The 12,223-nt window shown below is 39.8% G+C and overlaps 1 protein-coding gene across 1 annotated transcript in view; it reads right to left on the bottom strand.

The window, feature by feature from the left end:
* The window catches only part of KCNMB4 (potassium calcium-activated channel subfamily M regulatory beta subunit 4), a 64,307-nt gene that overhangs the window by 24,836 nt on the left and 27,248 nt on the right, over window positions 1-12,223 (bottom strand). Inside the window, exon 2 of the mRNA XM_008004010.3 lies at window positions 5,197-5,324. Within this exon, the coding sequence (XP_008002201.1) occupies window positions 5,197-5,324 (128 nt within the window). The remainder of the gene's footprint in view (window positions 1-5,196; window positions 5,325-12,223) is intronic.

The raw sequence follows: 12,223 nt of genomic DNA, 5'->3' as shown, positions 1-12,223 counted from the left end.
ACTCTAGCGGATATAGAGTTTGCAAATATCTTCTCCCATTCTGTAGGCTGCCTTTTCACTCTGTTGAGTGTTTTCTTTGCTATTTAGTATGATGTAGCCCATGGCAAACTTCTTGAATGAGTAGTCTGTACTTATCAAAGGCTGTACCTCAATTACATTCTTCTTGACTACCTTCTCCTTAAAATACTTTCCTTTTAAACATTCTTTTTTAATTTTCTTCTCACCCTCTGGCCACTCTTCCTTCATCTCCTTCTGCCTATAACTTAAATGTAGATGATCCTAAGATTCTGTCAACATTTCCCTCCTCACTCTAAGTGCTCCCAATATGCATTCTGTCTTCGCTCTAACTATAGCTTGTGCACCATGATTACCACATCTGAATAGCACTGCTTCTGACCTCTTGCTCCTGAACTAAAAGTCTGTGTTTCTAACTCTTTCAAAGCATCTTCTGGATATTTTCAGAATGTCTCAAATTCAGCATACTCAGAGCTAGACTGTCCTTTTCCACTCAGTCAAGTCTGACACCTTTTTCCTCATCACTTACATTAAGTTCTGTTGATCCTCACTCTAAAAAGTCTTACTGCTATAATCCTTGTTAGCTACTTTCACTACCACTGTTCTCGTATATGCCCTCAAAGTCTCTTATGAGGACCAGCAGGTAAGTTGATGGGAGCTTTGGGAATTAGACTAACTGGATTCCAGTTTTTGCACTTAACAGTTGTGTGCACTGGACAAGTTATTTAACTTTTTAAATATGCAATTTACTCATCTGTTAAATGGGGCTAGTATTTAGAAATTTAGTAATCTAAATAAAATGTCATTCACAATGGCAGGCATACAGTAACCATTCAAAAATGCTTTTCACTCCTTTCTTTCTGCCTTTAACCCATCTTTCCCAGCCAGTATACATTCAACAGTCACACCAGTTACTTTCTGACTTAAAAAGTCTACTCATGTCAGTCTTCAATTAAAAAAAAACTTTTCACAAATTTTTATGGCCTATATGACAAAGACCATCTCTTTAGTTTGACACTAGTGACCCATTAGAAATCTAACCCCAAGCTACCTTTGCAGCTTACAAACTCATTACTCCATATTATATAACTTTTTTTTTTTTTTTTTTTTGAGACGGAGTCTCGCTCTGTCACCCAGGCTGGAGTGCAGTGGCCCCATCTCAGCTCACTGCAAGCTCCGCCTCCCGGGTTCGCGCAATTCTCCTGCCTCAGCCTCCCGAGCAGCTGGGACTACAGGCGCCCGCCACCTCGCCCGGCTTATTTTTTTGTATTTTTAGTAGAGACGGGGTTTCACCATGTTAGCCAGGATGGTCTCGATCTCCTGACCTCGTGATCCGCCCGTCTCGGCCTCCCAAAGTGCTGGGATTACAGGCTTGAGCCACCGCGCCCGGCCCCTTATATAACTTATTTACCTGAGGTTGTCAAGCCTTGATTTCTTTATTGTAGCCACCTCCATGTTCAGTCTTCCCCCTTCTATTTCTAGCTGATGTAATCATATTTATATTTGCATATGCACCTGCTTTCACCAATAAATCCTAATTCCTTGGAAGCAAAGAACCCTCCTTTTAATTTGACACATTGCATTCACTTATTTATTCACTCACCCAATATTTATTACCCGAAAATCAGGCATTGTGCTAGATATTAGAGATACATAAACAAAGAAAGCTGGCCCACACCCTTAACAAGTGTGCAGTCTGGTGAGGAAAATGGGCATACAAACAATTCCAGTAATGGGCGATAAGTGAAAGGGTAGAGCAGTGGCTCTAGTTTCTGGTTATAGATTAGAATCCCTAGCATCGATTTTATAAAATGCTAATGGCTGGTTTCAACCACCAAAGATTCTAATTAATTGGTCTGTGGTAAATTTTTTTTTTTAAAGCTCCTCTAGCTGGGCACAGAGGCTCTCGCCTGTAATCCCAGTACTTTGGGAGGCCGAGACGCACGGATCACCTGAAGTCAGGAGTTCAAGACCAGCCTGGCCAACATGGTGAAACCTCATTTCTACTAAATGATACAACAATTAGCCGGGCATGGTGGCATGCACCTGTAATCTCAGCTACTTGGGAGGCTGAGGCAGGAGAATCACTTGAACCTGAGAGGCGGAGGCTGCAGTGAGCCAAGATCATGCCATTGCACTCCAGCCTGAGTGACAGAGCAAGACTCCAACTCAAACAAAACAAAAATAAAATAAAATAAATAAAATAACAAGCTCCTCTGTCCTAGTTATATGAAGCAATCATTGCAAGCCCCTGGTATAGAGCTGTACATAGAAGCCTATGGAATATTATGACTCAGAAACATTTCCTGAAAAAAACAAAAAACAAAAAACAAGACTATGGAGTATGAGAGACACAAATTTTTGCTGGCATTTTTGGTTGTTCCACAACACCTTGTTTTCTTTCTTCTTCCTTCCCAAATCTACTCAGGGGTATACCCCTTCTCCATGTGACTTAACACTAGCCCCAAGTCAGGGGTTGATTCTGATTGTTCTTTCTTGTGACCGGTTTAAGTGTAGACAAAGGAACTCACTGTGAACAAGGATACATGAGGGGAGGTTGCCTGTGGGAAGATGGGAAAAGGTTTCCAAATCCCAAGAAAAATGCATCAAGAAAGACAGGCTCTTTCTCTCTTTGGACACTGCTGCATCTGGCTGTGACACCTGGAACTGAAGCAACTATATTATAACTGTGAAAAGAGCCATCTTGAGGCCAAACTGAGATGTGAAAAGGAGCTGGGTTTTGGTGACACTACTAAGTCATTGCATCAAACAACCCTGACATCTGTCCACCTCTGCTTCTCTTTCATTTTCATTTTTCTGTCTTTCTTCCTTTTTCTTTATTTTTATTTTTTATTTTTTTTTTTTGAGGCAGGGTCTCATTTTGTCACCCAGGCTAAAGTACACTGGCGCGATCATGGCTCATTGCAGTCTCAACCTCTCAAGGCTTAGTAGGGCCCAAGCAATCCTCCTGTGTTAGCTTCCCGAGTAGCTGGGGCTACAGGGGCACCTCATCATGCCCAGCTAATTAAAAAAAATTTTTTTGTAGAGACAGGGCCTCCCTATGCTCCCCAGGCTGGCCCTGAACTCCTGGGCTCAAGTGATCCTCCCGCCTCGGCCTTCCACAGTGTTGGGATTACAGGCGTGAACTACCATGCCTGGCCTTGCATTTCTTGATGTATAAAATAATACATTTCCTGATTTCTTATGATGCTCTGAGTCAAAATTCTGATTACCTGCAACAAATCACATCTCAACTGATATAGAACTAAATCGAATTTGGGGATCAAGGAAGGCACCCTAGAGAAGGTGATATCTGAGGAGTTTCCGGTATGGCCACCAAGAAGCAGGAAAAGCAAACCAAAAGGCATGCATATAAAAGTATAAAATATTCTGGGAAGTGCACATAGTTCAGAATGGCTATTGCAAAGAGTATGAGCAGGGAAATGAGGACGGAGAAGTGACAGTCTGGGACAGGATCTTGAGAAGCCTTGTATCCTGTGATAGATTAAATGTGGTGACAAATGTTTTGTAGCTCCTCCTATCCAGAGGCAAAGCCTACTCCAGTACCTCATGAATGTGGCTGGCTTTATGACTGACTTTGACCAATAGAATGTGTCAGAAGTGATATTATTCAAATTCCAGAGCCGAGACCTGCCTCTCTTGAAATGCTGTCTGAGGCTGTCATGTTGTAAGGAAGGCAATCTAGCTTACTGAAGAATGAGAGGCCAGGTGGTGGGGATACTGAGGCGCCCCAGCTGACAGCCAGCACTGACTGCTGGGCATGTGAGGGAGGAGGCCATCTTGGACCATGCAGCTATTTCAGTCATCATCCGACTGCAAATGAGCACAGCCAACCCATAGAATCATAAAAAATAATGTGTCATTGCTGTAGTAAGCCACTACGTTTAGGGTGGTTTGTTATACAGCAATAGGTCTCTAACATAGGCCGTGCCAAGATGTTTGAGCTTTATTCTGGAAACTATGCAGAGTAACCTGATTAGACTCGTGTGTTAGAAAGATGACCTTGGCAGTACTATGGAGAGTGGCTTGGAGTGGGTCCATGGTGGAGGCGGAAGACTTGTTAGAAGACCATTGCGTTAATGGACCTGAGAAATCTGGATGCAAACTAAGACAGTGATAGTGGGGAGGCAGAGAAGAGTCATGATAGAGGTAAAAATCAACATGATGTGTTGGACACAGTGGCTCACACCCGTAATCTCAGCATTTTGGGAGGCTGAGGCAGGCAGATCACTTGAGGTCAGGAGTTAGATACCAGCCTGGTCAACATGGTGAAACCCTGTGTCTACTAAAAATACATGAATTAGCTAGGTGTGGTGGTATGTGCCTGTGGTCCCAGCTACTCAGGAGGCTGAGGCACCAGAATCACTTGGACCTGGGAGGCGTAGGCTGTAGTGAGCCAAGATCTCACCACTGCACTCCAGCCTGGGCGACAGAGTAAGACTGTCTAAAAACAAACAAAAAAACATGATGGTGACATAGGTTACAAAGTACAAAGGAGAAAAATGAACTAAGAATTACTCAAAGGTTTCTGAATTTGGTAAATGAGTGAATGGTCATGCCATTTTCTAAGACAGAGATTATGGGAGCAAGTGAAGGTTTGCAGTAACCCTGGAATATCCAAATGGAGATGGACAGCAAGGAATTGTGAATACTCAATAAATATTTGATGAATAAATTACTGATTAATCTGAGTGGGTACCAAAGTGCCCTAGTCCAAGGAACTAACTATCTTTAGATGGTTTATATGGTATAAACTAAGTACTAAGTCAAGTAAGGTTTTGTGAACATGTGAACTCATGTTATTAACACTTCCTTAGAATAGAAAGGAAAAAGAAAGGTAAGATTCGATGCAGTCTAAAAGTGCTGGCAAATCTGCACATTATTTAGGTCACGTGCATCAATCTGTAATTCTTAGGGAATGAAAAGTAATGTTCCTACCTGAAGTCACTATCATTTTGTAGTGTATTCAGAAAGTAAGGTATACAACACAGGTCTTTTTCTTTGTTCTGTAGATTCTTTATATTGGTTTCCCTAACTACGTGCTAGGAAGAGTTGAGGCTATCTCCATGCTGTCAAGTGGGCATAATCGATGATATATCAGTGTAATAAGTTGCAGAGTCTACAAACACTTTTAATATGCACATGCAAATATTGACTTACCTTTGATGTTGATTAAAATAGCAAGTAAATGGCTGGGAACCAATCTCATCTTTCCAGTACTGTTGCCAATTCATGACACTTTCCAAATTCTTCTGATTTTCTCTCTTACAGGGAGGGATATAGGAGCACTAACAAAATAGAATACAGAAAGTAAACCTATTATTTTATGGAATATTGAGATATAGTCATTGTTTATAGAAAGATGGCATTATAAAGACAGTAAATCTAACTTAGACCTGCCCAATTTTTAAATACAACCAAATTGAAATTACTGAACTATATTTCAAATTCCCAGTCTGGCACAAGGACAGAAAGTATTCCAAACACAAAAACACAGCAAAAAATAAACTTCAGTCATTATGGTATAAGGGTATTTTATAAACAATTAGTTACCATGTAATAGCAAATTAAAAGCATAATATACTCTCTATTTTGGGGATCTGTCCGTCAACAGAAGGAGGCATAAAAAAGTTTATTTTTATCCCCAATTCCTATCTATGAACCTTGGCATTTCTCTCTTCTACCTATAACCAATAAATTCAAGCACACAGCTCTTCTCAGGATACTGCTCCTAACTGCTAAAACCCAAGTTTTCTTTTCTTACACTCTCTTGGACAACAAAATCAGTGGAAAATTTCCTTTCAAATACATCAATGTATTTTGCTAATTGATGTCTTTTCCTAGTCATGCCTCTGACAAAGTAGTTCTCTTAAAGGGGCTCTATTATTCTAAGCAATATAGATTAAGCAGAATCAGACAACTGCTCTTAAGTCCAGATGTTAAAATCAACTCTCGGCATTCTAATCCATTTTCTGCAATTCAGTTTTTTACAATGATGATGAAGATGATGCCAGTTTCTATTTATTGATTGTTTGCAATACAGCAGACACTGTAATAAATGCTTAACAGGACTTATGTACTTTTTACCACCCTATAACAATTTCCATTTTATAGATGCAGACCTTGAGATTTTCGTCAACTCTACAACCACAATCAGATTTTGGTGGTCTTATCACATTGTACTCTTAGGTGTTTTACCAAGGTATCTGATATTAAGGAGCAGGCAAAAACCAAACCAAACACAACAAAGAGCTTTATAGTATAATTTCAGTCACATTGTTTAATTTACAGCATACAATTATTCAACATCTCATTATTTTCTGGTAAAACTGAAATGTTTTAGCATGATGCACAAAGCTCTTCGTGATCTGGTCCCTGCCTGTCCTCACCCTTGTTTAATTCTGGGATGTAGCCATATGGATGTACTTGCTCTCCAAATCTGCCACGTGCTGTCAACCTACTTGCTTGGCACAGGCTGTTCTCTCTCCTTTTAATGCCCTTTGTTCCTAATTCTCCTTTTTTTAAGATTCAAGTTTGGTGTTACCTACTTGAGGGAACCTTCTTTTTCTTCTACCACAGTTAAGTGCCCCTCATTTGTGCTGCGATGGGACTCACGCCACGTGATATCACAGCTGGAAACACACAGTATCATACTTGTCTGTTTTATGTCAGCCTTCCCAGTTTGCTGGCGAGGTGAGAACAAGAACTGTTTTCTGTCTTTTCTATCTTTTCACACTCATGACTATGTCTGCTAACGGTGAAATGGCAAAAATGTTGGTTGAATTAGTTAATGATAACACGGGTACATTTTTATTGAAGATGATGACATTATTTTCACAGTGTTTAAACATTTTTAAAATATATAAACACCTTATAAATTTTAGTAAATCTGGTTATTGTCTATTATATAGAATACATTCACAACATGTTATGCAAATGTTACTTTAACGATTGAATCACTGAATGTTTATCCTTTGCACATATAGTTCTACTTCTATTAATAACAGTAATACAAAGCTAAAAATGTCTGTGAAATTATGGATTCTGAGTTCTTCCAAAGCAGCAGCTGGATTTGGAAGCCGTGGAGACCATTAGATAGGGCTCCAGTCCTACTGTCTATTAGGTGTTAGGCCTTGGGTAAATTACTTCCCTTTTCTGGACTTCATTTTTTCAAATATGCAAAATCTCCAAAATAATTTCTAGCTCTACATTTCCATGATTCTATTCTTGGAGGTACACCAAGAAAGAACCCAGCAGAAGGCAGGACTACAAACACTGTCACAGTATTTTTCCCAGAAGAGATCCTGCCCACTGGGGAGATGGCTGGGAACCCTGACTAAGCCAACATTCCAGCCAGCAACGAGGAGGAGTGTGGTAGGTCCTTCCTTAGGGAAGTAGGGCCAGTACTTTGCATTAGAAAAATGTTCACAAGAGGACCATGATTTTCCTATTGCTTACTTTCTCTAAGGTGTTGGATATTTTGTTTCCTTCTATTAAAATACATTTTTTTTTCTGCATTATAGTCAATTAGTATATAAAGTGTGAGTAGGTCCCAATTTATTGTGCTCTTCTAGGAAGGAGAAATTTCTCAATTTGGAGGTAGAAGCTGTGAAGTGTGAGAGCCTAAAAATTCATCAGAGCCCTTTTTGCAATGGGTATACTTGACACAAGAGATATACTAAGTGCATTAGGAAAGAACAATTAACCACGTGTAATCAAAACAGATTTTAAATATTTGTAAGTTAACTCAGTTTGAACCCTTTGCTATTTAGTTTTTTGGGGAGAAATGGGTTTAAAAGAAATGTTTCTCTCAAATGATACCCTAAGATTTGACCAGAAGAATTACATTGACATGCTTCTGAAAAGGTCAAACAAAAGCTTTCACTGAGTGTGTAAAGTTTTGTTATTAGGTATGTTGAAGTTTCATGTGAGATTTTAAAATATATATATTCTCGCTTTTTTGGAAAGTCTGAGGTTGTGTGGATGGATTTTGGATGGAAAGTACTTTTTTACACTGGAGAAAATAACCTGAGATCAAAATTTGAGTATTCTTTTTATGCACTGCATTTTTTCCAAAAAGTTACATAGATTAAGTGATCTATACTTCTAATACTCTAGCAACTTTTTAAAACTAACATTGCCTGGAAAGAAATTTTTTTTAAGAGTTGAGGTCTTGCTCTGTGACCCAGGCTGGAGTGCAGGGGCGAGATCACAGCTAACTGCAGCCTTGAACTCTCGGGGCTCAAGCGATCCCTCTGCCTAGCGTCTTGAGTAGCTAGGACTACAGCTACTCCACCACACCCAGGTAATTTTTTATGGAGAAGGTGTCTGTCTCCTTTTGTTGTCCAAGCTGGTCTCAAACTCCTGGGCTCAATTGTCCCACCCCGGCCTCTAAGAGTATTGGGATTACAGGTGTGAGCCATCACACCTGGTCTGGAAAACTAAACTTTTTAAGGTAAACACCAAATTCTTAAAAATTATTACGGCTCCATTTCCTTAAATCTTTATTCTCAAGTTACTATGAAGCCTAACTCAGATCCTCCCTAGATTCCTTCTCAATTCACTTAGTGGATCGTCGTAGATTGTCAGAATTTTTACATAGATTAGAAATTAAAGTCCAAAGCACGGTTCTGGAAACAGAACTCGAGAACTCAATCATACAAATGCCTTTTAATTCTAGATTGTTCAAGCCTGGTGGTTTTCCAGGCTGCATAATAGTTCCACCATGAATGTCTCTCATCTGGGGAGGCAAAAATAACAACCTACATGGTAACATCATCATCACAGCTAACATTTATTGACTATATGTCAAGTGTTGCATTAATTCAAACGAGCAAATATTATAATTACTTCCATTTTTGGATGAGGAAACTGAGGGACAGAAGGACTTAAGAAAACTTTCTTGGCCAGGTACCATGGCTCACACCTGTAATCCCAGGTGTGGGATTCCCAGCTTTGGGAGGCTGAGGCAGGCAGATCACTTGAGGTCAGGCGTTTGAGACCAGCCTGGAGAGCAGGGTGAAACCCCATCTCTACTGAAAATATAAAAATTAGCAGGGCGTGGTGGCACACACCTATAATCCCAGCTACTCAGGAGGCTGAGGCATGAGAATCGCTTAAACCTAGGAGGCGGAGGCTGCAGTGAGCTGAGATTACGCCACTTGCACTCCAACTTGGGTGACACAGCGAGACTATCTAAAAGAAGAAGAAAAGGTTCTCAAGGTCCCAATGACAAATGGAAAAGCTGGGATTCAGACTGCAGAGTGGTCCTAACTGTTGCTTTCCATATCTCTATCTTTAGGGATTCCATCTTCTCTCTTTGGAGCTCCTGATTTAGGACAATGAGATCCCTTGCCCTCTGCATCCCTCTCTCGGAGCACCAGTGTAGTATTTTTATTGGAATGGAAATGATGTAGTCCTCCTGAGAGCTGATGGGTCGAGGCAAGTCTGTTGCAGTCCTTTGTTTTCCTGGTACATCCTCAGAGAAATGCACTGTAAGTCTTTGCGTGTTCCCTCCTGTTTCAGTTTGGCTTCAGGGTTGGTTTCTGGTGCCATGGATGTAATTTCACTTAGGTGAATTTATAGACATAATGCCTTTGGTCATGGAGGACAATAGCATTTCCTTAGAGAAATTTCTTCATATAGTTCTGACCTATTTTGTTTTTCATTTGCAAAGGCAGCATTTCCAGGCTTCTAATATCATTATTGCACAAATAACCTTCACTAGAGCCCATGTTGTTTGCTGCCTGAACTTGGATGAAGTAACTTCTTTAAATAAAATTTCAGAAAAAGATTTTTTGACTTTTGCATTCATGAACAAAGTTCATGGAACTGAGTGGGCTATCCTGACAAGAATAACATACCGTCTTCTAATGAGTTTATTAAGAAACGACACTATTGTCATATGACATGGATTATTATTACTTAGTTTTCCATTATCTTATGTTAGGGTTTATCAAGATTTATAATAGTATTTTTATTCTGCCGACCACAATGGGATTTATATTTTAATAGACTCGTTCTTGAGTAGGTTCTTTGTGATAAGTGTCTTGAGAGGACTGCATTTCAGTCATTTGGGCAGAGTAGGCAGAATTAACTTTCTTCTGTTACTGAATTATTTAAAGATTATTGCATAAATCCTGTAGTCTACTTAGTTAAATATCAGGGACTGGGTTCTCTCAGGAATTATCTAAGAAACAGAAATGAGGAATTTGTTTCCCCAGTTTTTCTCTTGACTTCATTTGGTTAGGGAAGGTAGTAGTGAAAGACCTAATACTAGAATGCATGTAGCTGATTAAATAACTTCCAAATAAATTTGGTTAGAAAATGAATTCTTAAAACATTATCTACTGGAAAACAGTTTTAATTATATTTTATACCATAATCCCTCATTTTCTGAACTCCTGTAAGAAATATCTGTCAGCTATCATTGTAGTTTTAGTGATACTTTTGACAATATGAACATATAATCAGAAAAACACTGTGAAGTAAAAAGTATAACTGAGCCATTTATAAACTACATAACAGTCAGGTGCAGTGGCTCAAGCCTGTAATCCCAACATGCTGGGAGGATGAGGCAGGAGGATCACTTGAGCTCAGGAGTTCAAGACCACACTGGGCAATGAAGTGAGATCCCATCTCTACAAAATATTAAATAATTAGCCAGGCATGGTAGTGCACACCTGTAGTCACAGCTACTCAGAAAGCTGAAGTGAGAGGACTGCTTGAGACCAGGAAGTCAAGGCTGCAGCGAGCTGTGATCGCTGTACTCCAGCCTGGGAAACAGAGCAAGATCTTATCTCAAAAACAAACAAACAAACAAACAAACTCCATGTTTCAAATGTTGTGGGTGCATATGTGCATGGGCACACACACACACACACACACACACACACACACAGAGTTCTTATCAATGTAGGTTAACTGAACAAACATATATGAAATTATATGTCAGCTAAAAGACTAAATTCTAGGGCAGGCAGTCCAGAATGTACATCCATATCTGAAAGCTAAATGAAAGTAATCTTATGGAAGAATTCAGAGTTAAATAAATGGCTTAGAAAATGTGAAAAGCAAGGTTAACTAAGAACAGGAGAAGCTAAAATGAGCTCTTAGGCAAGAGTGGGCTAGGCAGAAAGAGTAGTGCCCAGCCTAGAGCAGAGATGGTCAAAGTCTGTTTCACTGATCACTTGAACTGTTTGTCAAAAAGATCCATCCTCCTGAAAGTGTGATTCATTAAGACTAGGAATCTGCATTTTCAACAGCTCTCCTGCCCTTGGAATGACAGATTTTTAGAATTGATAATTTATGCAATAAACTATTCTTGATTGCTGAGTATTGCATAGGAAACAAAGATTAGATATTACTCACTCCCTTCTCCCTCTCTCTCCATCTCCACCTCCCCCGAAGCAAGCAGTGTAGTAATAGTAGCATATTTACAAAGTGCTTTGTGACTACAAAAGAAGACATGAATATTTTGGCCTCCAGAGTATAAGAGAAGGCTTCACAGAAGAGATGACTTTTGATTTGTGTCTTTAAGGCTGAACAGGAATTTGCTTGTTAGAGAACGGGTTGGGAAGGTGACATCCCCAGAAGAAATGGAATGTACAGACGCCCTGTACAGAGGTTCCAGAAAGACTGAGTCATCTAATGTGCTTGGAGGACAAGGGGCATAGGAGATGGTGTTGGAAAATGCCCAAATTATCTGACCTACTATTCACTGAAGAATTACTCCTCTCTCCCTAAATGTTTCCTTGAAAAGTTGCTCACTACCTTCCAGAGAATACACCTATCCTCCAATGCATAGTTTTTTTAGTCAGAAGTTGTTATATATGTTGATATGACATCTGGATTTTTGGAACTGAATAACATTCACTTAACTTCCGCATTCAGGCAGACTGGTAAGGCTGGTTATATTATTAAGACTGAAAAGTTCAGCATGGCATTCCATCTTCAAAACAGTTCATTTAGTTTGAGAGTTAGAAAATAAAAACATGGCTGGGCGTGGTGGCTCACACCTGTAATCCCAGCACTTTGGGAGGCCAAGGCATGTGGATCACAGGTCAGGAGTTCAATACCAGGCTGGCCAAGATGGTGAAACTCCTTCTCTACTAAAACTACAAAAATTAGCCAGGCATGGTGTCGGGAGCCTGTAATCCCAGCTACTCAGGAGGCTGAGGCAGGAGAA

The sequence above is a fragment of the Chlorocebus sabaeus genome, chromosome 11, assembly GCF_047675955.1.
Source record: "Chlorocebus sabaeus isolate Y175 chromosome 11, mChlSab1.0.hap1, whole genome shotgun sequence".
In the NCBI taxonomy this organism is placed as follows: Eukaryota; Metazoa; Chordata; class Mammalia; order Primates; family Cercopithecidae; genus Chlorocebus; species Chlorocebus sabaeus.
Note: the sequence above shows the minus strand (reverse complement) of the source record. Positions and strands in the feature narration are given on the sequence as shown.